The sequence below is a fragment of the Talpa occidentalis genome, unplaced genomic scaffold (genome assembly GCF_014898055.3).
Source record: "Talpa occidentalis isolate TD23 unplaced genomic scaffold, MPIMG_talOcc4v2.1 talOcc4.12, whole genome shotgun sequence".
Taxonomy (NCBI): domain Eukaryota; kingdom Metazoa; phylum Chordata; class Mammalia; order Eulipotyphla; family Talpidae; genus Talpa; species Talpa occidentalis.
In genome coordinates this window covers 6,545,263-6,571,826 of record NW_023601212.1, presented here as the reverse complement: position 1 = coordinate 6,571,826, position 26,564 = coordinate 6,545,263, and the positions used below count along the sequence as shown (strand labels likewise).

Here is a 26,564-nt window from a genome sequence, read left to right as displayed (position 1 = left end):
CCCGGCAGCTCCCCTCTGAGGCCAGCGCCGGAAGGGCTGCAAGCGTGCATCCCACAGAAGCTGCACACGCGTGTCCGGCGGCACACCTCCGCCTGCTCGGGGAAGCGATACATGCGTGTCCGTCCACACGCTGGGGCGTCGGTCAGCCCTGAAGGACCGAAGCTCTGGCACATGCGGTGAGACCGGGCCTTGGGGAGCAAGTCAGACACGAAGAGCGAGCGCGATTCCGCCCATGTGGAACGTTCAGCACAGGCAGGGCGCAGAGGCCTCCGGGTCAAGGGTGTCTCTGGCTGGGGAAACGGGAATGGGGGGTCACGGCTCATGGCAGCAGAGCGGTGTTTGGAGTGAGGAAATGTCCTGCAGACACATGCATGCCCAAGCCACTGAACTACACACTTTAAACAGGTGGACGCCACGCCTCTAAGTTACACTCCATAAAGCTGTTAAAAACCAAGAGATCCTGGGCCTCCCTGGCAGCGCAAGGGGTTAAGCGCAGCACCATGAAGCTGTCCGCAGCCGCTGCTGCGCGAGTTCCATCCCCGGCCAGGGAGCTACCCACAGGGCGCGGCAGACCTCTCCTGTCTCCCCGCAGCTCCCCGCAGCAGTGGGTTTCAGTGGATCCGCCTGTTCTGCTCCCCACTCTGTCTCTGGTGAGTCCTCTCACCCCCACACACCCCACCTCTGGCCTGTACCCCAGCTCTTGTATGCATAAATAAATAAATCTTTAAAAAAATAAAAAATAAAAGCCAAGAGATCCTCCCTCTGCTCGGAGCCGAGCCTGGCCATCCTGGCGGGGGCGGGGGCACGGGCACAGGGAGAGGACGGTCCCTTGCCCCCGGCCGCGGGGAGGGGCTTCAGAGATCCCGAAAGACTCGACTGGGTTCCGGCAGGCGCGGTGCTGACTGGCCCCCTGCGCCCCGGGCCCCTGCCTTCGCTCAGCGGGGGTGGCGGGGGGTGGCGGGGGGTGGCGGGGGTGGCGGGGGGTGGCGGGGGGTAGGGGGTGGCGGTGATGGGGGGTGGCGGGGAGTGGGGGGGTGGCGAGGGTGGGGGGGTGGCGGTGATGGGGGGGTGGCGGGGGGTGGGGGTGGCGAGGGTGGGGGGGTGGCGGGGATGGGGGGGTGGCGGGGGTGGCGGGGTGGGTGCGCGCGCCCTGGCGCGGTCAGAAACTTCGTCCCTGAGACAGCCGCGCGGGCCGGGGGCCCGTCCCCCTCTTGCAGAAAGCCGGGCGGCGGCCGCCCCATAACGCAAGCCCGCGCGCGCACCCCCGGGGCTGCCGCGCCCCGCGCCGCGGAGCGTCCGGGCCCGGCCGGAGCCCCCCCCGCCGGCGCGCCCCCGACGACGCGGCGCGGGACCGGGCGCGGCGGGAGCGCGGGCGGCAGGACGCGAGCGGCGCGCGCCGGGCGGGGCCCGCCGGGCCGGAAGCGGAAGCGGAAGCGGCTGCTCGGCGGCGCGGGGGGGCGACCGGGGCGTCCGGGCTCGGCGGCGAGGCCGGCTGGCGCCCGCGGCTGCTCTCGCCGGAGGCTGCGGGCCCGGGTGTGCTGCGGCGCGGCGAGGTCGGGGCGGGGGCTTCCCCGGAGGCGGGCGCTGGCCGATGTGTGGGGGTTCCTCGGGCTGAACCCCAAGGCTGAGACGCGGAGGCCCCAGTCAGCGCGCCCTTCTGCCTCCAGTGATGGGCTCCAAAACCAAGAAGCGTGTGGTGCTGCCCACCCGGCCGGCGCCCCCCACGGTGGAGCAGATCCTGGAGGACGTGCGGGGGGCGCCCGCCAGCGACCCTGTCTTCACCGCCCTGGGCTCGGAAGGTATGGGGAGCAGGGGAGCGGCGGCCCCAGGGCCCCGGCCAAGGGGCAGAGGAAGCACATCCCCACCTCCTGCACCCCCCAGCCGGGTTAGCAGGACTTGTGAAATTCAGGGCACTCGGTACGATCCTGATACTCCCTGAGCCCCCACTTTCTCTGTAAAGCGAGGCGCCACTTCAGAGGAACTTCTGAGAACAGAAGTTGGCACACTGGGGTCCTCAGCCTTCTGCCTGGTTTTGTAAGGCCAGAGAACTAAGTCAGTTTGATGTTTTTCAAATTTGGGAAGCGGGTATTTTGTGAGAAGTGAAATTCAGATTCCCGTGTCCTTGGGTGAAGTTGTATTGGGAACCAGCCACACCCTTTACCCCGGTCTTGACTGCTTCGGGGTGTACTGGCATGATTAAGTAGGCTGGACACACAGGCTTTGCAAAACCAGAAATATTTACTCTCTGGACTTTGTCCACTTAGTTCATCCCTTGTTTGGAGGAAGCAGACCACTGGGCAGCAAGCCTTCAGCCAGCTTGCACCGGGTGTGTTCTAAGCCAGGAGGGTAGAAGGGCAGAAGCAAACAAAAAGGACAAAAATGCCAGGCGTCGGGGCCATGCATTAAACAAGTCTTGTGGGGCCTCCCTGGTAGCCTCAGGCTTGGGTCTCAGCACTTCACTGCTGCAGCCTGAGTTTGCTCCCTGGCCAGGGAGCTGACCCATGTAGACCTCTCCTGTGTCACCCGCTGCTCCCCTCAGCAGTGCATTTCGGTAGATCCACTGGCATTTTGAGGGTGGGGACAGGCAAAGGCGAGAAGGAGGCGCTTCCCCGACAGCCTGGGATTGGTTTCTGGAGGCGGAAGTTTACATCTCCAACCTGGAGGGGGGACAAGGACCATCCTATTCTGTCATTCCATTTGGGGTGATTGCCGGTGCCCTTCGTCCCAATCATCCTGGCAGGGCCATGCCCAGCCCACGTCAGGCCTGTTCTGCGACCTGCTCCCTCACTCACATCCTTTGCTGGGGGGATAAACTGAGTCCTCCCCGCCCCTACCGGTGGTCAGTGACGTTGCCATGTCCTGTCCCAGACATCGCAGGCCCCTCCTGGCAGGCTGAGGACGCCGGGGCCCAGGAGGAACAGTTCTACCAGCAGAGCCGGACCTACGTGGCCATCAACCAGCAGCTGCAGCAGGCAGGTGACAGGTTGAAGCAGAAGTGCAAGAACCTGCGGGAAGCCGGCGAGGAGCTGGAGCGCGCCATCAGCCAGGTGAAGCAGGTGGCGCTGCCAGGCGCAGAGGCCACCTCAGGCTGATCTGGCCAGCTGCGCGCCTGAACACACGGTAGGATCTGTGCCTCCCCATGACTCCTGACCTGGCCCACCCCACGCAGGGGCCCCTGGACCCAGAAGCAGGCTGCAGGCTGTTTGTTCCACGGCTTGGACTCACCTGGTACCTGGAGACCCAGGGCCAGAGCCCGCCTGCAAGGTGGCAGCAGGGAAATGTGGGCTATGACCAAGATGACCCCGCCTGCCTCTGCGGGGGTGCTGCTCGCCCCCAGGATTTCTCTCCAGGACCTGATCACATTCGAGTGCAGACTGGACTCTGTGCAAGGCCCCCAGAACCCAGGACCCTGCCTCTCGCCACCTGTTTGGCTGTGTTGCCCCCTTCAGCTGACACAACCCGCCCTGCCGGCCCCATACGTCTTTGAACTGCAGCCACGGCAGTTCTGGAACATGATGGGGTTCTTTCCCCCACTCCCCACCCTCACCCCCATGGCCCTACGAGGAGTGGTCACTCAGCACGCCGGAGCTGATGTGGGCACTCAGGTGGGTGCTGCCCTCGGGCATCGAACTCCCTGACCTGAGGCCTGGGCTCTCCTCCAGGCCTCCAGTCTGGGTTCCGTCAGCCCCACGCTGTGTCTGACTTGATTGAGAGAAAAGACTGATCAGTCACTGCCCCAAGCCCGACTGCCCTTGTCCTGGCAGGCCTCGCCCCATTCTCTCTTGAGTGGAGTGGGGCAGGTGAGGCTCTTGAAAAGGGCCTAAAAACATCCCAGGGAAGCCATCGGCCAGCGAGAAGTGACCCAGGGGCCCGGCCCATTGTGGGTCCCCCCTGGGTACCCCGTGCCCTTACCCAGTTTCACCCTCTGCCACTGCCCGTCCTGGCAGCTACTCGGTGCGTCCCTGCTTGACCCGGGCCCAGGTGGGGGGCACGAGAAGCCCTTTCCTGTCCACCCCAGCCCAGCCTTGACCACTTGGAGGTGGCGCCGCAGGCACAGTGGGCAGCAGTTCGATAGCCCCATTTATTAAAGGTGCACGTGACACGTCGGGTCCACGCTTCCTTCTGCCAACAGACGGCTTGATGAGTCATGGGGTGGCTATTTACACACGTCCTGTAACGCTGCAGACACCCGAAGGTGCGGGAGTGGAGGGAGACCGAGATGACCAGGCTGAGCTGTGGGCTGCTGTAGCCACCGATGGGACAAACGGGGGTAGGTAGGGGCGAGGTAAACCTGCGCGGAGGGCACGTCGCCCTGAATTCAGCACCCAGCTGATGGTGGTGTCCATCTACCCCTGGGCTAAGGCCAATGGTTTGGGGTGCCAGGCATGTCCTCAGCTGGCCCCTAGAGCACTCAGAGGCAGATGGTGTCTCAGTGGCTCCGGCGGCCTGTGTCCCCTCGGGGTGGCCAAGGAGACTGGTCGTCCTGAGGAGACTGGGCTTCCAGGGGCAAGTCTTGTGAGTCCATAAACTTGAGCGCTCTTGCTTCGCCTTCAAGTTGATTGTTCAGTGACAGCTGATCTCCTCGGGGAAACAGCTTTTCTTCCCGGGGCCCCAAGGTCCCCCCCCACCCCTCCGCCCTCCTCCAGGCTGGATGATGAGGTGTGCTGTGGCCGAGGCGTCAGGGGGATGGAGAAGGCAACGGTGGCCGCTGGACGTGGGATGTGGTGCGGGCTCCCAACTGTCTCTGCAGATAAGAGGCAATTGGAGGGGCACCCCCATCCAGCCTCTCCCCCGGTCACGGGGCTGCTCTGCCTGCCTGAGAGGTAGCTCTGGGGCTTCCCCCCATAGCCCACACGTGGAAACTGAGGCACAAAGTGGCAAGAGCACTGCCCAGGGTCTCCCAGTACATGGTGGCCCCTCCACTCTGAACCCCTTGACTGTGCGGGGCCGGGTCTCTGCTCCCCACCCCCATCACTTCCAGATGTGGCTGGCCCATGGCTGTCCTGAGTCAGTCGGCGTCCGGCAGCCCCCAGATCTGAAGAGGAGCTCGGGAGACCGCCTGTTCCCGGCCTTCAAGCTACAGATGGGACGTGGGGGCAGTGGGGGTTCTGAGATGCGTCTTAGATCCTCGTGCTGTGTCCACTGGCAAGGCCCTGTCCAGTCACCCGGGAGCTCCTCAGCCACTGGTTGCAGCTGTGCTCGCAGGAGTGTTGAGCACGCCAGCTCCTCTCTGCACACTTCTGTGTGCTAGTCGGGGTGTCTCGGGGAGTGGGGTGCAAGGCGATACATGTTTGAGAAGCAGCAGCGTGTGTCTGGGGGTAGATCAGACCAGTGGGGCCCACAGTGTCCGTTGGTCAAGAATGGTCCTGCCAGAGGAGACACTTCCCGCCCTGGGTGATCTCTGGCCCGCAGGGGCCCGTGGCAGGGGAGAGCCCGAGGACAGCTTCACCCAACTCTCAACCCACCTCTCCTCCTCCCAGGGCGGGGATTCGCAGTCTGTGATCGCGAGGAGCACCCATACCCAGCCCTGCAGCACAGCTGGGAAGGCAGATCCTTCCAGAGCCAGGATTCGACAGGAAGGGAGGCCCTTGGCTCTGCTGAGGAAGGCACACCCCGCGCAGAGGCTGACCAGGCTCACCCCAGGGTCCCTGAAGTAGGGACAAGATGCAGGGGAGACAGGCGCCCTTTGGAGCAGCTTCCTGGGCTCACTGTGGCCCCCTCTGGCACGGTTCCTCCCCAGCTGGCATCTGCCTCAGCACGTCCAGCTGATGATGCTTTGTCCCTCGGGCCCAGCACTTCCTCCAAGGGCCAGCAGCCTCGTCTGCCCCCACAGCAGTGCTGTCCAGGAAAGGAGGTGCGTGGCATGGAGCCCGCGTGCCAGGATAGCCCTCAAGTGCCTTTCCCCATGGAGTCTGCCTCGCCTGTGCCCTAGACCCTCAGGGGTCCCTAGAGGGTCACTTCCAAGACATGATCTCCCCCTGCACCATGCCCACCATCTCTGGACCTGATCCCAGGGTCTCGCCAGCTGGGAATGTGGGGGTGGCCCACATGAGCAGCAAGGCCCTCCCATCCACGAGCCTACCTCTTCTGGTTCTTTCCAAGAGAGAGGGAGGAGCCTTGGTATCGCTCCAGCCTCCTCCCTCTGTCCACTAGCCAAGGGTGCCTTAGGCGCCCTAAATGTCACTGGGGGCAGGGCTGTCTTTCTGCGGGGCTTAGTCACGCCCCTCCCCCTGCACCCCCCAGCTGGGGCTGAGAAGACAAACAAACTGGTAAAGTCATTATTAACCAATTACCCTGCCTTGGTAATTACAGACATTGTCCCTGTGCCAGTGCGTGCCATGGCCCCAGCTGGCGGCAGGCTGTGCCACCCTGTCTAGACTGTCTTCCCCTGTAGCAGGTGCAATCACCTCCCTGCAACTCTGAAATGGAGAGAAGGGTCATGCCTGAGGCCTGGCTCTCGCTGCTGGGGGCAGCCCTGACCCGGAGGGTGGCCCTGAGCCTGCAAGGCTGCAACCAGGCGCCCTCCTTCATGCTCCCTAGCCAGGACTGGAGGCTCAGGCTGGAGCCCCGTCTCCTCCCACAGCCCCCAGCACAGAAGCAAGCGTCTACGAGTGAGATGTGAGGCCAGTGCCAGCTGCGGTGGGGCTCCCAGAGCAGGGGCTGGGGGGCGGCAGGCCCTGGGCCCACTCTCCGGCGGCCGGGTGGCCTGTGAGAGGCTATAGCTGTGCCAGGGCAGCTGCTATTCCAGGAGGCTGGCAGGGGCGGGGGCTTTCTCCACACCTGGATCAGGGGTGGCGACCACCATGGGGCTGGGCACGTAGTTGAAAGGTGGGACGCGGGCCGAGCGGCTGGGAGAGCCATGCCGACTGGTGGGGAAGCCCCCCACAGCCACCCCCAGGCCCTCGTGGGCGAAGGGGACAGAGGTGGGCGCCTTGGCTAGGCTGGGCCCATCCACGTCGCTGCCAAGAAGGGAGGTAGGGCCGCTGGCCGGGGCCAGGGGGGGCCCCCTGCTCTCCAGGCTCGGGGACGTGCTGGAGTTGGTCTTAGAGGCGGCGAAGTCCTCTGTCTGGACCACTGCGTCGCTGGTCTTGCGCTGCAGGGCGGCCCCTGGGCCCTCTTCGGGCGCGGCGCCCCTCAGCGGCAGGGCCGTGGCGGGCAGCGTGCTCCGCAGGATGTGAGGCACGTCCTCGTCCCGGATGCGCCGCCACGTGGTGCCCGGCGAGGCCACGCGGGGCAGCGGCCGCGCCTCCCCGTCGCTGCAGCGGCGGGCGGCGTCCGCCGGGCCGGGGGCGCCGCCGTCGGGCCTGAGGCCCACGCTGATGTGCGGCAGCGAGGCGTAGCGCTTGACCGCCTCGGGCTGGGCGCCCCGCGCGCGGACGGGCAGGCGGGACGGGCTCTCGGAGCTGGTGCGCCGGGGCTGCCTCTCGCCGGCGCGGGCCCAGGCGGTGGGGGGCCGCTGCGGGGCGGGGGCCGGCCGGGGCGCCGCGCGGAGCTCATCGCAGCGCGAGGAGCAGAGGAAGACGGCGGGCAGCGCGGGCCGGCCGCGGCGGGGCGAGGGGCCCGGGGGCGCGGGGGCCGCGCGCTCGCCGGCGGGCACTTCCGAGCGGAGGCGCCGCGGCGGGTCCGGGGACTCCTTGATGAAGGTCAGCTGGCGCCGGAAGCCCGAGTGGCCGGAGGACTCGCTGCCGCTGGAGCGCGCGGAGGCCACACGCACCAGGCCCAGGCGGGCCCCCCGGGCGCCCGGGCTCCCCTCGACCCCGGCCCGGCCCGCGAGGCTCGGCTTCACAGCCGCCCGGGCCGGGGGCGGCGGCGCCCTCCGGGCCGGCCTCTGCATGAAGGGGATCCGCACGGGCGACTTCTGCGTCTTGTGCTGCTTGGCCAGCAGCGCCCGCGCGGGGGTTTTGGGCACCGGTGAGTCCCGGGGGCCAGGCAGGGGCCCCGGAGCCTGGGCGGCCGGGGCCGACCGCCTGGGCAGGGGCTGCGAGGCCGGGGAGGTCTGGGAGGAGCTGGAGGACGGGGTCTTGGCCAGGCGGGCGGGCGGCGTGGTGCTCCTCTGCGGCGGGCTCAGGGCCGCCAGCTCCGAGATCTTGCCGGGCCGGTGCAGGCTCCGAGACCGCTGCTGCGCGGGGCCCGCGGCCTTGGCGGCCGGCGCTGGCTGCCTGGGACTCGGGGGCCCCGCCTTCCTGGGCGCGCCGCGGGCGCCGGGGCCGTCTCCGGGCTGGGTGCGGGCGGCGGGGCTGGGCACGTAGATCACAGTGCGGCCCCGGAGCACGGCCGGCGCCCCGGGCGCGGCCCTCGGGGCGCCACAGGCCTTCTCGGGGACACGCGCCGAGCGAGGGCCGCCGCGGCGCGGGGCCGGGGCCGCGCCCCTTCTCTCTGGCTGCGCCAAGCCCGCCAGGGCTTCCCCCCGCGGCCCGCGCGCGCTGCGGTGCGGGGAGGGTTTCGGGGTGGAGCCCACGGAGAGCCCCGAGGCGAAGGACAGGATGGAGTCGGACTCAGAGGAGGCCTCGGGGGTGGCCACGGCCGCCGCCTGATGCAGCCACGTGACGATGGAGTTGGCGCCCTCCTGGATGGCGCGCCAGTCCACGCTGTCCAGGTCCGAGGCCTGGTCGGAGCCGGCCGCGTCCTCCGCGCGCTCCGGGGGCGCCTCCGCGGGCCAGGCGTCCGGCCGGGCCGCGCGGGCCTTGAGCCGTCGTGGGCCCGACGCCAGCGGCCGGCGCCGGGGCAGGGACGAGCCCGCGCAGCGGCGCGGGCGCTCGGCCTCCGCGCGGGGGCCGGGGGAGCCCGGGGAGCCGGCGCCCTGGTCTCCCGGGGCCGGGCCCTGGGCGCCGGCCGGCCGAGGCGCGCGGGGCCCGCCGCCGGGCTCGGGCTCGCTCAGGGAGCTGGCGGAGGAGCTGAGGGAGTAGCAGGGCGGGGTCTCGTCCGCGATGAGGCTGGGTTGGGCCCGCGCGGGCGCCTTGGCCCCCGGCGCCGCCTGCGCCTCCTTCCCCGCGGCCGCGCGCTCCCTCGGCGCCGCCGGGAGGGCGGCGGGGGCCCGCCGGGGGGGCGGCGCCGGGGCGGCGGGCTCCTCCTCGGAGTCGTTGTCGCAGAAGCAGTACACGGCCTCCTCGGTGGGCGTGGTGAGGCAGAGCGACTGCAGCCCCCGCTCCCCGGCCCCCTGGCCCGCTCGGGGGTCCGTGCAGGCGCTCGGGGGCCGGCGCAGGGGGAGCTCCAGCCCCGCCCGCCTTCTGCCTGCCCCCCGGTTCTGCTCCGAGCTCCGGCCCAGGCCCCCGGCTTTGTGCCGGTACCCCGAAGCCTGCCTGGCGCCGGCCGAGCGCAGGGCTGGCTTCTTCCTGTCCGCACGCCGGCCGGGCGCCTCCCGGGGGGCTCCCTGCAGAGTCTCGTCGCTGAGCGAGGCGGCACTGGAGAGGTTGACGGGCGTGCCCTCGGCCGAGTCGGTGCCCGAGTCCTCCTCCCGCGTGGGCGCGGGCAGCAGCATGTAGACCGGCACGGGGCGCGCGCGGCGGCCGGGCACCAGGGCCGAGGCCACCTTGCGCAGCTGGGCTGGCACCGCCACGCCCAGGCTCTCCCGCAGCAGCTCCAGCTCCTGGTCCGTGGCTGGCGGCCCCTCCAGGCGACCGCAGGCTTCGTCCCGCCGGTGGTGCCCCGCGAAGTGCAGGCCCGGGCCAGGGCCTCCGCCGCCTCGCTCGGGGCAGCCTGGGGGCAGCAGCCGCAGCTCCACGTCCTTCTGCACGTAGTGCTCGTGCAGGGCCAGCGCGCTGAGGCTGGAGGCGCAGGAGAAGTTCTCGTCAGGCTTCTCCACCGTGAAGCGCACGCTGCCGGCGTCCAGCTCGGAGGGCAGCCGGCACCGCTCTCGGCAGTCGGCGATGTCCAGGAAGCGCTTCACGTAGCTCTCCCACTGCAGGCTGAACTGGGTGGTCTCGCGCTCCCCGGGGGCCACGGGGGCCAGCGGCGGTGTCTTGCTGCGACTGGGCGGCATGGTCTGCCCGGGGCTGTCCGGCAGCTCGCTGGGGCTGACTGTGCCGCTGCCCAGCCCGCTGCAGGGGTCACTGGGGATGGAGCTGGCAATGGACGGACTCTCGAAGCTGCCCAGTGAGCTCACTGAGCTACAGCGGCTCAGCACCAGCGGCGTCTCCTGCACACAGTTCTCTGAGGAGCTCGATGGGGTGGCGTCCTCCACCCCGAGGCCACGACCGCGCCTGGGAACCGGGATGGCCATGGGCAGGGAGGCGGGCCCCTGCCCACTCCAGCCCCCATCCAGCTCCACCTCGCTGGGGCCTACCTCCTCTAGCCCCTCCAGGGACGAATCACTGTCCAGGTCCCCCGCCTCGCTGGGCCCCGGGCGGCTGGCCGAGGAGAGAGAGGACAGGGAGCTGCAGCGGGACAGGCACAGCGGCGCAGCCTCCACCACCCGCTTCTCTGGCACCTTGCCCAGGTCCTCCCCTGGCTGCCAGGCCTGCTTCCCGGCCCCGGCGTTCAGGAGCCCTGAGCTCGCCCTGGCCACACCCTCCAGCAGCGGCACGTGCTGGTAGGTGGGCGACAGCTTGATGGTGCGCACTCGGGCGTCCACAAGAGCAGCGTCCCGGGCTGCCCGCTCTGCCTGGTTGCCCAGTGGGTTCAGGTCAAGCCGACTGGGCCGTGCCTGGCCGCAGGGCGGCCCCTCGCGGCGCTCGGCGAGCACAGCCAGTGGGCAGGGCCGCGCGTGCTCTCGGGCACAGTGCCCGTCGCTGCCGCTGCCGCTGTTGAGGCTGTCGTTGGAGAGGCTCACGTGGGCCGCCTTGAGCCGAAGCAGGGGGTGAGCTCGGCTGCCGCCCTCCCGCCGCCCACCCTTGGGCCCCCGGCAAGGAGAGCAGGACTGAGCGCGGCCCTCCCTTGGGGCCTCCTGCCCGGGGTCCCCGGAACTGAGGCTGAAGCTGTCGTCTGAGGAGGTGTGCAGAGCCGAGATGTCCTCCACCAGCCGGTCAATCCTTGCCACGGCCAGCGCCAGCTTGGCCTTGGCCCTAGCCGCCACGGCGGTCTCCCCACCGGCCTCCTTCTCTGCCTCTGGGACGCCACCGCAGCAGCCAGGCGGGGCGCGGGCTAGCGCCTGCCCCTGCAGGAAGGGGCTGCCCAAGAAGAGGGGCAGCACAGCGGGGCTGGCAGGTTCGGCGGCGGCAGCGGCCAGAGACGGGGCGTCGTCGTCATCAAAGCAGCCCGAGTCCGAGGCGTAGTCCTGGACGAGCCCGTCCAGGTGGCGCAGGGGCGGCAGCGGCTTCTTGGAAGCGCTCTCAGCCTTGGTCTCGGGCAGATCCTGCTTCTCCAGGTGGTTGAGAGCCTGTGCCAGGTGCCGCGCATCCAGCTCGGCCTCTAGCGCCCGCTGCTTCCGCACATACAGGCTGGGGGCGCAGGCGCCAGGGGAGATGGCGGTGGTGGCTGCCTGGTACTTGGCTGGCCGGTGGGCCAGCAGGTTCCGGAGGGCGGCCGCACTACCCATGGCGATCATCTTGTGCTTGGAGTGCACCAGGTTGCGCAGCATGCCCACTGCGCCCAGGTCCCACAGCAGCTCCTGGTCGTGAGCGCTGCGCGCCGACAGGTTCCAGAGTGTGCCGCAGGCGTTACTCACGATGGTCAGGCTGTGCGAGGTCAGATGCTGCAGCAGTGTCTGCAGGCAGTTATGGTCCCGCAGCACCTGCCTGTGGGAAGGAGGGGCACCTCAGCCAGGCCGCCCACCGGCCACCCAGACCTGCCCTTCCTCCTCCCCGGAGGGGATCGGATTTGGCAAATAAAAATAGAAGTGACTGCGTGAGCTTGAATTTCAGAACAAGGAATAAATCTTTAGTGTAAGTATATCCCAGTTATTGCATAAGATATACTTGTGCTAAAATATCTATTAAAATAAACAAGATACTTTTTGAAGAATACACTAAATTAATAATATTCATCTTTTAAAATAAAGTGTACTTCTAGTATCTCATTTGAGCACAAGTGTACCATAGTTTTAGAGATATACTGAAGATAACTTGCTTTTTTAAAATACTATGCAGGGCCTCCCTGGTGGCACAAGAGGTTAAGCACCGCACAACAGGTGGATCTACTGAAACACACTGCTGAGGGGAGCAGCGGGCGAGACAGGAGAGGTCTGCTGCGCCATGTGGGTTGCTCCCTGGCCAGCTGGGGATCGAACTCATGCTGCAATGGCTGGCAATAGCTTGTGATAGCACTGTCTTTAACCCCTGTGCCACCAGGGAGGCCCTATATGTTTTTTTTTAAGATTTATCTTATTTATTTATTCATACAAGAGCTGGGGTACAGGCCAGAGATGCAGGGGATGAGAGGATTCACCAGAGACAGAGCGGGGAGCAGAACAGGCAGATCCACTGAAATACACTGCTGAGGGGAGCAGCGGGGAGCCAGGAGAGGTCTGCTGTGCCATCTGGGTAGCTCCCTGGCCAGGGATCGAACTCATACTGCAGTGGCTGGTGATAGCTTAATAGCGCTGAGACTTAACCCCTTGTGTGGCCAGGGAGGCCCAGCAATTTTTTTTTTTTCACTATTTAAGGTATAAAAATATGGGACAGTTCACAAATTTTCACATCATCCTTGTGCAGGGGCCACACTAATTTTCTGGGTATCATCCCAATTTTAGAATATGTGCTACCGAAGTGAGCACAAGCATTATTCGACATCACCTAGTAAAGATACATATTTTATTAATTTTAATAAAAACAATGTATTTTTATTATTGAGTATTAATATTTATCAGTATTAAGCTTATTAATAACATTTGCTATTATTTACTAAATATTTTAATAAGCAAATGTTATTGATATTTAACAAATAGTATTTTTATTTTAATAAATCAATTTAAATTTTAGCTTAACTGTCCCGTACGATATTTGGGGCATATTTTAGTATCCATCCACAGGAGGACAAACCAAGGCCGCAGTTGCCAGCGGAGGGAAAGCTGTCCGGCCCACCCCGGCTCCGCCCCGGCCCCTGCCCGCCATGTCTGACCCGCGGGGGAAGTGACCTGTAGTCCTCGCGAGTGGCAATGAGGCTGGACACGTTGCGCAGGATGCCGCCTCCGCTCTCGATAATGGCCAGCGAGTTGCTCTGGCACTTGTAGGTGAGTGTGCTCACCAGGAAGCCCAGTGCCCCCTCCACCTGGCAGATGGCGGCCTTGTTCTCTGTGCTGTGCGCCGAGAGGTTCCACAGGGCGCTCAGCACGCTCTTCAAGGTGGACTCCTGGGCACCGGCAGGAGGGAGGGAGGGAGGGCAGGGTCAGTGGCCTGGGGGCGGGTCCTCAATACACGTTCAAAGAAAAGTGAAAGTAGGCACTTGGGCGGTGCAGGATCTTGGCCTTAAGGGCCTGAAGGCCCGGCCTGGCCCACCTACCTGGTAGGTTGTTTGGTTTCACTTTCCCTCAAGACGGAACTTATACCTGTACCCATCTCTCCCTGACTGGGGCTCATGCTCAACCACCGTGGAGGCTCCCACTCTCTGGGCAGGCCTGGCCTGCTCCCCCACTGGGTGCCCACCTTGGAGGCTCGCAGGACACACTGCATCAGGGCGGTCATGCTGCCAACCTTCCGCAGCACCTTCTTGCTGTTGATATCAGCCCGCCAGGACAGGTTACGCAGGATGCTGGATACCACCTGGGTGGGAGGTGCACACAGCGAGCAAAGTGGACCCAGCGCAGGGTGCCCCACACCCTCCACCCGGCATGGAGTGGGGCTACCATGAGCCCCAAGAAGCCCCTGTCACACTTGTGGGCAGGGGCTGGTGGGGCAGCAGCCACCCAGCCCCTCCCGGTACCTGGTGGAGTTCCTCGCTCTCAGAGGACAGCTGAGCCACAATGGCCTCCATGCAGCCCCGGCGTGCACACAGTGTGGCCTGTGGGGAGAGAGGAAAGTCACACCTTGGTGGGTGAGAGGGGGTCATGAAGGAAACTGACCCCTTCTTCCAGCTCCCTCCCATCTGAACCAGCATCTACTAGCAGTTGGCTCTTGAGCCCTGGGCCTCCCATCCTGGCCACCCTTGGGGAAGGGAGAGCAGTTACCCCCTCTCTCAGATGAGGACACCGAGGCTCAGCATCTTGCCTTCCAGGCTCCCTGAGCTCAGAAGCCCCCTCCCTGCAGGGGTCAGTGGCAGAGGGGCCAAGAGGATGGTGGCCTGGCCAACAGAGTCCGGCTGCAGCCCCTACCCTCCCAGGGTCTCTCTGGCCTCCATCTACCCACATGTAAATTGGGAACAACTGCCCCCACCTCTCAGGGCTGTATCAAGGCTAGGATAAGGCCTGAGGAGGCTCAGGCTTGAGGGGGTTGCTGATCCCGCCTGCACCTTGTTGGCAACGTCCCCAAAGGTGAGGTTGGTGAGGGTCATGCCGGCATAGCGGCGCAGGGCCAGGTTGAGGGGGTCTCGGGTCATCTTGTGCATCTCATAGTCGACCTGCAGTAACTCTGCCACGGCCTGCAGCCCGCCTGTGGGGACAGGGAGAGATGATCTGGCTAGGGACAGGCGGGGTGCCCCGAATGACCCCACCCGCCTCACCTTGAGCTCCTGCCTAGCCAGTTACCCTACTTAGATGCCCACCTTCCACCCCACCTCCTGATTTGCTCTCTACGAGTCCAGCGTGAAACCCCAACCCTGAGGACACCTCCTCTGGCTGCCCCGCCACCTGCATGTGGGCAGCCCTCAGCACCAGCCGTGACCTCCTCCTGCAAGGCTAGTGCCCGTGCTGGTACTCAGGCCTGGAGTACTCTCCCCCCTTTTACCCAGGTCCCTCTCCTCCTAGTTCAAGTCAATCTCTCAGGGAAGCCCCCGGCTCCCCAACAGAGGACCCCCCCAAAATCATCTTGAGCACTGAGGGCAGGGCTGGTGGGCTGTGCCCTATTTTGACGGAGGGCAGGGCTGGGTGCCTCCTGCTCAGTAGCTACTGGCAGACGACTGTCACACAATTCTTTATTCACTAGGAAAATTAGATTTTCAGGGCCTCCCTGGTGGCCAGGAGTTAAGTCTCAGTACTGCCACCACCTCATTTTGGCCTGAGTTCAACCCCCCGCCCAGGGAGCTGACCCACATGGCACAGCAGACCTCTCCTGGCTCCCCGCTGCTCCCCTCAGCAGTGTGTTTCAGTAGATCCACCTTTCTGCTCCCCGCTCTTTCTCTGGTGAATCCTCTCACCTCCCCACCTCTGGCCTACACCCCAGCTCTTGTATGCATATGTAAGTAAATAAAATGTCAGTGCTGGGCCATCTGCTTCATAAGAATAGTCCTTCACATCTTAATAATCCTATTAAAATGGAGCCTGTTGATGCAGTTTGGGGCCTTTGGTGCCATGTCCTGGTTGCTCCCACATGAAATGACATGAGACGGAGGCTCTGGAAGGCTCTGGAAGCTAGGCTTCAGAGGCCAGCCCTCACCCAACCACGCCGTGCTCTGCATGTTCAGTCCGAAGTTCACCTTCGCTCGTGGCTTCTCACACTCTCCTGTCCTTTGAACCCCAGGGGACCAGTAGGGCTGAGAGCCTGCCCTGGGCTAAATGAGGCCTTGCGGGCTCAGGCCAAGGCGGGGTGCAGCCCAGGGGTAGGGGGCACTCACCCAGCTCATTCATGGCTCGCCGGTACTCCTCGTCGAAGGACAGCTTCATCACGGCGCAGGTGGCCTGGCAGATCTGCGGCTCCATGGGGACCGGGGCTGTGGCCGGGGGTAGATGCAGAGCCCTCTCAGTCCAGGAACGCCCCGAGTCCCTGCCCACCCTGCCCTCTCCATCCCGCAGGCCTGCAAGGACCCCAGTATTCTGCAAACTGCTGCATGATGAGGGGTGGCTGTGGGCCTCCTTTTCAGAACCTCCCCACAGTAAGGGGGTCGTGCCTCACTCAGCATGCGGAGGAAGACAAGGTCTGTCTGCTGCTCCCTCCTTTCACGCGTGCTTTGGTCGTGCATTCACTTTGCAATCAGCGGCAAGATTTAGGAACCTAAAAGTTTGCACCCATGTTGTCGGGGTTACCCTCCATCCATTCATGAATTCAATTATCCTTCCTTGAGAACCTGCGCCAGGCACTAGCAGGCGTCAGCTGCTGGTGGCTATCTTTCTGCAGTTGTCACGACAAGGTCCTCAGGAGGTCTCAGCTGGCACGTGGTCCAGGCCAGAGACTACTGCCACTACTACCAATTTGCCCACCCTGCCTGCCCCCTCGGACTGGGTGTCCTGCAAACCCTGTACTCACCACCGCCTGATCCTCCACCCTCCGGCCCACTGTCCTGAGCCTGCAGCCAGTCCCAGCAGGTCTCGCAGTAGGCACGGATTTGCTCCAACACATGCAGAACACGCATCTCTTTGCGGGCCAGGCCCTGGTCTGGCTGCGAGAAGACGATGTTGTGCAAAGCCGCGTTGGCACGCATGCGTGCATCCTTGGCTCCTGCTGCCCCAGAATTCCCGCTGCAATCCCCAGACCCCGCCTCCGCGCCATGCAGGATCTGCAGCAGCAGCGGCAGACAACCCGAGCGGCGCATGGCCACGCAGCTCTCAGGGGAGCTGGACATGGCCAGCAGCGTGCGAGCAGTGTCCTCCTGGTCACGTGTTGCCAGCATGGACAGCAGCCAGAAGACCACCTCCACCTGCGAGGGGCGGGGATGGAGTCAGGGTGAGGACATGCACTCTGTTCAACTGACTGATCCCAGACAGTCTGCCTTCCCTCCCTAGCCAGGGGTGCAGTGACCCCAACTCCTGGTGAGTCACCTTAAATATGGTAGAACTCCAGCCTAGGAGATTGCTTGCTCACCCCTACTATCCCACACCCGGGGGGCGTCACACACACACACCCCTGGGGAGATGGATGGTGGGTGTAAGTCACTGAGGTGACGCCCTCAACCATGAAAGTCAAAGTCCCACCATCAGCCTCACCAGGCCTCCCAGGTGTTGCCGCCCAAACATGCAAGACAGAGATCGCTGCCCCTCTGGCCCAGTGTGGCCCCATTAGTCTTGAACTCCCTCTTAAGATGGCCCTCCACACCTGAGGACACCTGAAGGAGGCACGGGCAGAGGCGGGCCCCACTCACTGTGCATCCCTACCCTCAGCACCCTACCTCTTAGCACCTGGCCTTCCCCTCACCTTGCTGTTGCCGGGCTGAGGGGCACCATCTTCAGGGTGCGTGGGGACCTCAGTCTCAGGGTCTTCATCCACCCGCATTGGCTTTACGGCTAGTAGGGCCTGTAGGGACAACGCAGGCCTAGGGGTTCCGTCGGGGAGGACCCCACAAAGTGCCCAGGCAGCTGTTGCCAGCCATATCCCCAGAGTGACCTGGACCTGGGGAAGCTGCAAACCAGTTCCTGCACCTGAGCAGGGCCCTGGGGCCGTCTTGGGTCATCACCATCTCCTAGGGCCTTGGCTCTGCCTCTCTTCGTACCTGGGGCTCTGTCTGCTGCACCAGGTCCTGCGCCGACAGCAGTTCCTTGTCGATCTGCTCCAGGCGTGAAGCACGGATCTGTCCAGGAGGGACAAGTTGGCTCGGGCCATGCTTGGCTGGGAATGACACTGCCCCCCACTCCCCCCTCTGCTTCCTCCGCGGAATGGGCCCGCCCTCTGTCCAAACCCCACCTCCGCTCTGACGCCACCTACACCCTGATCTACTAAATGGAGCCCTCGACCTCCTACCTGCTCGCCCCCACTCCCGGATACAGGTCTCCCCTCACTGTCCCAACCCCACCCTTGACTGACACCTTTCAGCCCACCCACTCCCAACCCCACCGGTTACCCGACTCACCCACTGCGCGGCCCCGCCCAGCGCGCAAACCCCACCGCCTGCTCCGGCGCCCCTACACCGTCATTTGGCCCTTCCACCTATTTAGATGGTGCCCCAACCTTGCAGACGCAAGCCCCGATCGAGCCCCGCACCCTGAAGAAGTTAACGCTCAGAGCGTGTTCAAATTCGTGTTCAAATCGGGGCCGCCTACTGGCCACATCGTCTCGGGGCTCCCTCTGGCTGCACCCACAAACCTCTTCAGCTCTGGCTGTGCCCCTGGTGCCGCCCCGCCCACAAGAGTCCCCGCCACCCCCAGCCCCTCCCACGGCGACGACGCCAGGCTGCCCGGGCCCCCCACCTGCGCCCGCTGCACCATCTCGTCCGAGGTCCCGAAGCGCTCCTCCATCAGCGAGCGGATGTGCTGGGCCTCGAACTCCAGCTGCTGGCGGATCAGGTCCATCTGCATGGAGAACTGCTGGGAGGGGCGGGGGGGCCGCGGTAAGAGGCGCCCCAGCTGGACACCCCCCCCACCCCCGCGCTCCCCAAGTGCTCACCGTCTCCACGTGCGGCAGCTCATCCAGGCGCTTGGACAAGCCCTGCAGCTGCGAGTAATACCAGAGCTTCTCCTTCTCCTCCTTCTCAATCTCACTCAACAGGAAGCACCTGGGGGAGGGCAAGCGGTGGGCTCGGGGCCGCAGAGGGCAGCCAGAGTGTGTGCGCGGCCGGGCGCTTACGGTAACTGGCAGTGGCAGTGTTTGAACAGGGAAGGCCATGCCTACAACAAAAATAAAGGGCCAACTCTACCCAGGGCCCCGGGAAACACTTGCCAGAGCCGATACAGCCAGGGGAGAGCCAAGAAACGCCCAGAGGGGCGAAGGCAGTGCCCCCCAGCCTGCACATGGGAGAGCCTGAGGAGAGCAAGAAGGCACACCGGGGGCAAGGCGGACACCCCCCACCTGCTGCCTGCACTGATAACACTACCCCAGGAGCACAGAAAGGGGGGTGACTTGGAAACTGCTCCCTGGGTTGATAAACCAACACCCCGGGGCGTCTACACAGTACACCCCAGGAAGGGACTAGTGACCAGCCTCCCGCACTCCATTTAAGCCAGGAGTCCCCTGCCTTTTCCTGCAGCGGCTCTCCCTGGGCTCTGACCGGCCTCTCCTGGGCGTGCTTTCGTCTGTCTCTAAATGTTGCGTTTGCTTCGGCTCGGGACTTGCTTTAAATGCTTTCATAGCCATAGTCAAGGACCAAGGAACCCAGAAGCATCTAGGAACCCCAAAATCCAGAAAGAGCAAGGTCTTGCCTGGCACTCCCAGTACTTGAGGGCTGGGGAGAGGAGTTGGGATTTACTGGGTGGGGTGCAGAAAATTAATTGGGAAAAAGTCATTCCTTTGTTAATTATGGTCCTGGGAGAAAGACTCTGAGGTGCACGGACTCTCCACCACTTGCTAACCTCCCTCTGACCTACACAGCATGAGTTTCAGGCTCGGATAGCTCCAGCTACAACAGAATCCCCTTAACACGCTGTGGGGAGCCAGCTGGTGCTATTCGCATTTGACACAGCCGAAGTCTGCAGACCAGGATTTGCGTGAGGCCGCACAGCAGAGCAGGAACGAAACTAGTCCGCTCCAACACTGCCTGAGCTGAGCTGGGCTCCAGGCCCCACCCTCCCTCTGGTGGCTCCAGGCCCAGGCTTCTTGGGCCGCAGCCCTGTCTCCATAAAGGCTGCCTTGAGCCCCTTCTGGCTCCCGGCCTGACCCGTCCTGGCACTGGAGACAGTGAGCCCCTGATGACGCCTGCAAGTTAGGAACCCCTGGAGGCATCTCCTAGGTACCCTCCCCTCTGCCAGGAGCGAACCCCACCATCCCCCCTTCCCTAAGCGAGATCAGCCAGGCCAGGAGAGGGAGCCCAGGGGTCACAGCTGGGGTGGGGTTGGCACACAAGGTGGGTGGGGCTGATGAGGAGGCGGAGCACGCGCTGGCAGGCCAGTCTTGGTGGGTTACTGGGTCTCACCTCTCCCGATCCAGTTCCTCCAGCAGCCGGATGGTGGCTCGACTCAGCTCCCCGAAGCCGTCCTTGGAAGGCACGGAGCCATGCACTGGGCTTTTCTCAGGAGTCTGGGCAGCAGGCTCAGGGCCCAGCGCTGGGGGCTGGAACTTGAGGTTGTACAGGCTGGTGATGTCCATCTGCAGGGCTGGATGGGAGGGAATGGGTGAAGGTCAGCACCCCTCCCTGCCCCTCCTTCCAGTTTCCGCTGGGAATGGACCGGGCTGGTCCCTCACCTTTCAGTTGCTCCAACACCTCAGTCTGCCCCGAGGACACCAGCACCCGGGCCTCCTGCTCCAGCTTGCCCTGTAAATGCTTCAGGACCTCCTGGTGGGGGCAAAAAAGAGCCGTGGGCACTGGTTCACGGCCCTGGGCTGCCCCGGCTCACCCCTCTCCCTCTGACATGCCCAGGCCTGCCCACACGCCCATCAATGAGGTGTAGTGCCCCGATGTTTTTTTTTTTTAATTTTATTTTTATATTCCCCATACAACTGCAACCCCCTTATTTTGACCCCAATCCCTCCTTTCTCCGCCCCCCACCCCATAGTGTGTCTCTGGTTCATAGTTGTTTGTTTGCCCCGATGTTTGTGCACGTGGTCCCAGCCCACGTCCGGCCTGCACGGTCCCACCTTCATGCCAGATGTCTCCGTCTCCAGCTTAGACAGGTGGCTTGAGTTGTCCCGCAGCTCCTGCCTCAGGTGACTGTTCTCGGCCTTCAAGGCCTCCACCTGCCGGACCAGCTGCTCATAGGGAGCCACAGAGCTCGTCATCTTCAGCTCCTGCAGCGCCTGAGGCCAAGGGTGAGAGGGCTCACCACCCGGAGCCTGGGGAGGGGCGGCCCTTGACCACTGGGCGGCGGGCAGGAACACGGGGGACAGGTGGTGTGGCATGTGGCGGGAAAGACGTATGCAAGGACAATGGGAGGCAGAAAGGCCAGTGGACGAGTGTCAGACACACAGTCAAATGCCCAAGTGACAGACGTTCTCCTCACTGCCGCGCCCCCGGACGCGCCCACTGACGACCGGTCAGACAGAAGGTGGAGACCCTGATTGTCCAAACCAGCACAGGACCCGGCCAGCTCCGTACCACCAGGCTCACAGACACTCTCAGCTGGAGACAGCGAGAGACAGACAGCTGGACAGCCAAGGCCCTCCCCTGGAAGAAGCACAGCTGCCCAGAGACAGACCACTGACGGGTCCAGCCGATGGACAGTAAAAAGTGATGGCCAGGCTGAGGGTGGACCCCTGCGGGACAGGCAGAACCAAGCTCACCCTGGAGGCTCAGAACCTGAATGCCCTGTGGCCCCCACAGCCCCTCCATCATCGGGTGAATCCCGAGTAGCTCTCTGTGAGTCTGGCACCCCCTGGGTCAGCCCTCCCTTAGACCCTGGGGGCCCTAGTGCCCCATCCCCCGGGCTCGCCCCCCCCACTGCCTGCTTCTTTGTGTGTCAGCGTCCTTCCCCACTCGGGCCCAGCCTCCCCCTCTGTCCATTTGGCCTGGACCTCCTCACATGGCTCGGCCCGCCCCCCACTGCTGTCAGGCAGGCCTCCTTTCGCTCTTTGTTCCTTCCCATCGGGCTCACCCCTCCCTCCGTCTTTGTCTGAGGAGCGCCAATGGCAGCCTATCCGTTCTGCCACCTCCTTCCTGGGAGCCGCCTCCTCCACCTGCCTGAGCCTCCTCCCCAAATAAGCCAGCGGTCCCCTGCCCCAGGTTCAGGGGCATCTGACACTCCCCTCCCTTCCTGGCCGCGCTCATTCGTTCACTGCTCACTCACTCTCCTCCTCCCGGAACCTTCCCAAAAGGGCACTGGAGTAGAGGTAGCAAGCGGCTCACCTCCAGTGGGGGGCGAGGTCAGGCCGTCCTAACCTGCTCAAAGGACCCACCAAATGCTTGGTCCTGTCCTCTGAGCTTCCTGTCACAGGTCTGAGTGTCAGGGACAACCACCAAGCCATTCTTAGAGGGAGAAACTGAGGCTAGGGGGACAGACTCTTCCAGAGGTCAATTGGGAGATGCACAGACATGACCTGCCCCAGACACTGCCCCAGAGGTGCCCGGGCCAGGCAGTTCTGGGGGCACGAAGACCCACACCCTCCGTGTCCCTGGTTCGCGTGCTGAGGAGTGGGAAGGAGTTGGTTTGACAGCCCCATCCTCTAGGCTAGACAGAGGGAACCAAAAGTCACAGGGCAGATTGGATGGTCAGAAAAGGAGACAGTGTGACAGATGGGGGGGCTGGCCATCTGTGGACTGCAGGCTTGCGTCCAACCTGGGTACTGATCAGGGGCCCCAGCTGGGGGTCCAGTCCCCGGTTATAGCAACATCCCTGGGGTCTGAGTGGAGCCTTTTGTCCTGACTGATGCCACCATGCCATGTCCAGCCAGGGGGACACAAGTGAAACATGCCCCTCCCCACAATTCCCACCACTCCCCAAACCCAAACCCAGACCAGACACCTCCTGGAGCCCCCACTAGAGCTGGCCATGCCCCTCCCCACCAGCTCTTCTTAAATGGCCCAGGCCCAGCCTCCAACACATGCACTTCCTCACATGCAGTGGCCACTCCTGCATCCCATTAGGCAGCAGACCCAGCACCAAGCTCCCCCTCATTCCAGCCTGGCATCCTCAACTCCCACCAGCCCCTCAAACTCTGCCCAGCCGAACCCTCCCTCCCCTGGCGCCTCAACACCACTCTAATCAGGGCATGGTCGCCTGCTAGCCTCTTCCCAGCCTCCCACAATCCACTCCTCATACACAGCCAGAGGGGCTTTGACAGTCACTAAGCTGGATTCCATTCCCTGCCCTGCTCCTAAACATGCCATGGCTCCCCAGTGCCCTCTAGCTAAGATCTAATTCCTCCACGCACATCCCACCTCACCAGCATCTCCAGAGCCTTTGCACAGGTAGCTCAGCCTGGAGCACTTTCCTGTCTCCTGCCATCCTTCACAGGGCAGCTTCCTCCAGGAAGTCCTCCTGCCTGCCCCTCACCCCAAGGTTGTGTACGGGGCCTCCCTGAGCGATCATCATCACAGAAGGAAAAGCACCAGTATCTGGGGGTTCATCTGCTGGAGCAGTGAGTGGCTACATTTCAGGGGAGGGCGGCACAAGTTGTGCCCAAAGGACTCCTCTTTCCTTTAATCCAAACCTCCACTTTAGTGAGAGAGAAACGGATGCCCAGAGAGGTGCAGCATCGCCCCGCGGGCAGGCAGCAGGCCCGCCTGCAGACTCTGGGAGGCCCAGGTGCCGGCGCCCGCGAATGGGAGTGTGCAGGGGGCTGGCTGCGGACGCTGACCACCCCCGCCCCAGGACGCTCCTCAGGCTCCACCCTGGGTCACCCGACGCTCCAGTGTGTGCCGTGAGCGGGACAGAGAGAGGGGCCGGACACCCCCGCAGGGGTCGCGCCTCCTACCCCGGGCGCACCCACCCGCTTACTTGAGCTCCCGGGGGCTGGGCTGGCGGGGGCGCCGCGGGGCCTGGGTCCTCTTCCCTTGGCGCAGCTCCGCGGGCCCCGCCCGAGATCCCGGCCCTCCTGGGCCAGGGCGGCCGCGGGGCGCGGGCTCCGAGATTCCGGGGTCCCCGCGGCGCGGGCAGAGGGCTCCGGGGAGGACAAAGCCGGATCTGGGCCGGACCGGGCGGCGCGGCCGCTCCCCGCGCTGGGCGCAACCACCGCGGGCGGGAGGCGGCGGGTGCGGGATGCGCGCGCGGCGGCCAATGGCGCGCGGGAAGACGAGCTGGTGCCATGGCAACAGCCAATGGCTGCCCGGGGCGGGACCTGGCTGTGGCCTCGGGGCGTCGGACCTTCGCGCGGGTTCTGGGGATGGGTGTCTGGGGGGGAACCCCCTAAGGGAGGGGGGCCGACGACCAGGACCCCGAGTTCCCCACGGCCACTCTGGGGTAAAATCGCCTCTTTGGAACCTGGCGCTGCTGGCGGCCCCGAATTCGAGAGCAGAACAGCAGCGCTGGGTGTTGCATCAGCGCCCCGGTTGGGGGAGGGAAGCGCTCGGGAAGGGCTGGGGGCCAGGCCAGCCCCCTCCCTGGGCATCCCGGCCGGCCTTGTGTGGGTGGGACAGGGCAGGGCGCGGCACAGGAACCAGGCCGCACCTCCCTGGCGTTGGGGGGTGGGCGACCATACGGGGGGGACGCTCGGGACCCTGCATTTCTTCCTTCCTCCCCGGCAGAGCTTCAGCTCCTGCACGGACATTTGCCATGACTGTGTCCCTTCCCAAGCCCTTTTGCCCCTGGGTCTTCCTCTTTCAACCTTTCTCTCCCTGTGTTTGTCCCTCACTCACCCCTAATTCACCAACACAGAAGGGAAAACAGGGTGGCGGGGCGGGGGGTCCCGTGGGTGCACATCCCCAGCAGTCTCAGATCCTCCATGCTCCCCGGAGTCCACCTGACCCTCGGTTTCCCACTCTGTAAAATGGGGAGGTGGCGTTGGTCCTTGCAGAGTCGGCTTGGGGACCCGCCCTGGACCAGAAACACTGGGGGCCTCTGAGAAGACTCGAGCCTGCCCTATGGCTTGGGTCTAGGGCACTATGGCTCCACAACCACCTCCAGGCTGGGAGCACAGGGCGGGCGTTCAAAGGGCAGAGGAGCTTTTTCTGGAGGCTGGGAGACTGCACGGAGAAGGGAATCTGGGGCTGGGCCTCTTCAGGATGCATGTGTTGGCCACATGACCAAGGAAGGGAACAGTATCCAAGTCAAGGGCACAGCATGTGCACAGCCTGGACCCCAAGAAATCAGCCTCCTGCAGGGGCTCTGGTGGGGCCATTGAGCACAGCAGAGAGCGGGCTGGACGGAAAGGGCCATGGAGGTTTGAGACAGAGGCCGCCCCTCTGCGGGGCTCGCAGGGCTGAGGTCACAGGGGAGCCGGGGACCCTGGCAAGGCGGCAGGGGGGAGAACAGAACACAGGGCTCTGGCTTCAGCCCTCTCTGGATTTGTGTGACCTTGGACAAGTCTCTCTTGGCTCGGTTTCCCATTTGATTCGTTGGGAGATAGTTTGCTTGGATGATCCCTGCTCCACCTTCCCACGGCACTTTCCCCTGGCCCGCTCAGCCTCAGACGTAGCTGTTCCCGGGTACTTCTTGGCCAGACCCATGGTGCCCAAAGGGACGTGGGGAATCCAATCTTCATCCTGTCCTCTTCCATGACACTGAGGCTCGGGTCAGAGAGCACACTGGGTTCACACAGGAGCCCCACCAGGCCCTGGAGTGACCCGTCCCCCCACCTCTCTGGTGTGGTTGAGATCTGAAGGCTGAGGGCACATGGGAACTGAGACCCCGTGGCAAGACGTCTTTGTACTTATCTTGAAAGATCAAGTCCCTGACATCCACTCCCCCCGAAATCCTTCACCCTGTAAATCCCTGATCCACAGGCAGTCTCAGGCATCATTGGAATTCCAGAACAGGAGCTTCAGAGCTCCCATTGCCCCCCAATACCCCAGGCCCAGACTCAGGGGCCTGAGAAAGTCTCCCACTGCAGGGTGCCCAGTACTGGGGGAAGGCGCTACCCAGGTTCCTTCCCTGGCATACTCCTTGCCCCCAACCACCGCTGAATTCTCCAGGGAGAAAGCTGAATCCCCGGGGTTCACGTCTCCCCTTCCCCCTCCCCCGTCCTGATTCTCCCAGCCCCAGCACAGGCAACCTGGCTCGTGGCAGCCTTGGTCCTTCTGAATTTAACCTTGGGTGTCTACACCCATGACGCCCCACCTTTCTCTATCGAGCCTCTGCTTACCAGGGGCTCGGAGGAGAGCCAGGAGAGCCCCCCCACAGAGTTGGGTGGGAGTGGAGGGTGACAAAGTCACCTGGTCATGGCTCCCCCACAGAGGTGGACTGCGGGCTGTGACTGGCAGGGCCCCGACAGGTAAGGAAGGAGAGTCACTGGAGATGGGGGTGGGGCGGGGTCGCCCCTGAAATCTGACCCAGGATGGGTCACCAGATCAGGGTTCTGAACCTGCTTCCCGGGTGGGGAAGGCGGGCGTCTCAGAGCCGTCCCGCGCCAGGTGCCGTCAGCACCGCGGACAGCTCTCCAGGCCGCGTCCACTCAGGCCTCTCCAGCCAGGCTCGGGGTCCGCTCAGGCTCGGATTCAGCTCCAGGAGTGACCTTGGGCTCCCCGCGGCACCCCAAACCTAAGTTTGCTCTTAGGTACGAGGTGTCACAGTTCCAATATTCAGACGACCACGAAGGCCTGCAAAGCGCTCAGGCCCCGGGGATGGAGGTTGCCAAGAACACCAGACTAGACAAGCATCGGAATCCGCCCCACGCTTGGTGTCCAGGAGGTAAACTGAGGCGTGGAGAAATGCAGGGCGTGGCCTGACCCCCGGCCAGCCTGTCCTGGGGGGAGCCTCGGCACAGTGCGCCGCGGCCCGCCCGTCTCTGCGTTCACACTTTGTGGAGGGGTTCGAGACCCACGGCTGGGCCCCCAGCGGCTGCACATTATGCGGACCCGGTGCAGGGGGAGTCCGCTGCAGCGAGGGGAGGGCCTCCCCGCCCTGCCAGCATCCTGAGGTCTCCCTAACAACGGCCTCCAGACTCCTGTGGCGACACCCCAGGCCCGGGAGCCCCCGTGCGCGCGCCGGTGCCTCCCAAGCCACCGCGACCACCGCGCGCGCGGCGCACGCCCATCCCCGGCTGGGATCCTCTGCCCCAGCCACGCCCAGGGCCGGCGCCGATCCCCAAGCCCTACCTGGTCCCCGAAGAAGGCCGAGTGCAGCAGGCTCAGGAGCCCCAGGAGCCCCATGGAGCCGCGGCCGTCTCGGACCTGCCCGCTCCCCGCCCCTCGTCCGCGGGGTGGGGGGA

General features: G+C 64.5%; 2 protein-coding genes and 1 non-coding gene across 4 annotated transcripts; 1 reads left to right on the top strand and 2 right to left on the bottom strand.

Annotated features, from left to right (window-relative positions):
* Positions 1-1,536: 1,536 nt before the first annotated feature.
* On the top strand, positions 1,537-6,663 carry CUNH19orf25 (chromosome unknown C19orf25 homolog). The gene is made up of 2 exons (XM_037504956.2): positions 1,537-1,799; positions 2,869-6,663. The coding sequence occupies exons 1-2, from the start codon at positions 1,670-1,672 to the stop codon at positions 3,090-3,092; spliced, it is 354 nt and encodes a 117-aa protein (XP_037360853.1). The 5' UTR covers positions 1,537-1,669; the 3' UTR covers positions 3,093-6,663.
* Positions 3,802-26,499, bottom strand: APC2 (APC regulator of WNT signaling pathway 2). 2 transcript variants are annotated; one of them, XM_037504954.2, is made up of 15 exons: positions 26,452-26,499; positions 20,403-20,561; positions 20,010-20,100; positions 19,741-19,921; positions 18,279-18,387; positions 18,083-18,199; positions 17,389-17,466; positions 17,094-17,192; positions 16,209-16,599; positions 15,580-15,675; positions 14,320-14,459; positions 13,795-13,872; positions 13,518-13,634; positions 13,010-13,224; positions 3,802-11,672 (listed from the first exon to the last, which is right to left on the bottom strand). In XM_037504954.2, exons 2-15 carry the CDS (start codon positions 20,541-20,543, stop codon positions 6,740-6,742), a joined length of 6,786 nt encoding a protein of 2,261 aa, XP_037360851.1. In that variant the 5' UTR covers positions 20,544-20,561; positions 26,452-26,499; the 3' UTR covers positions 3,802-6,739. The 2 variants fall into 2 exon arrangements, with proteins under 2 accessions (XP_037360851.1, XP_037360852.1); XM_037504955.2 differs by having other exon boundaries at positions 18,083-18,196.
* LOC119242517 (U6 spliceosomal RNA) lies at positions 12,543-12,649 on the bottom strand. Its single transcript, XR_005124516.1, has one exon. It is a non-coding gene; the product is annotated as a U6 spliceosomal RNA (small nuclear RNA).
* Positions 26,500-26,564: the final 65 nt, after the last annotated feature.

What these genes read in the sequence shown, in the direction of transcription:
- CUNH19orf25 (XM_037504956.2), top strand. Translation starts at nt 1,670, where the DNA reads ATGGGCTCCAAAACCAAGAAGCGTGTGGTGCTGCCCACCCGGCCGGCG. An exon ending in CACCGCCCTGGGCTCGGAAG is followed by an intron (nt 1,800 to 2,868) that starts GTATGGGGAGCA and finishes GTCCTGTCCCAG; the next exon opens with ACATCGCAGGCCCCTCCTGG.
- APC2 (XM_037504954.2), bottom strand. Translation starts at nt 20,543, where the DNA reads ATGACGAGCTCTGTGGCTCCCTATGAGCAGCTGGTCCGGCAGGTGGAG. An exon ending in TTGGGGACGTTGCCAACAAG is followed by an intron (nt 13,873 to 14,319) that starts GTGCAGGCGGGA and finishes CTCTCCCCACAG; the next exon opens with GCCACACTGTGTGCACGCCG. An exon ending in AGAGCGAGGAACTCCACCAG is followed by an intron (nt 13,635 to 13,794) that starts GTACCGGGAGGG and finishes CCTCCCACCCAG; the next exon opens with GTGGTATCCAGCATCCTGCG.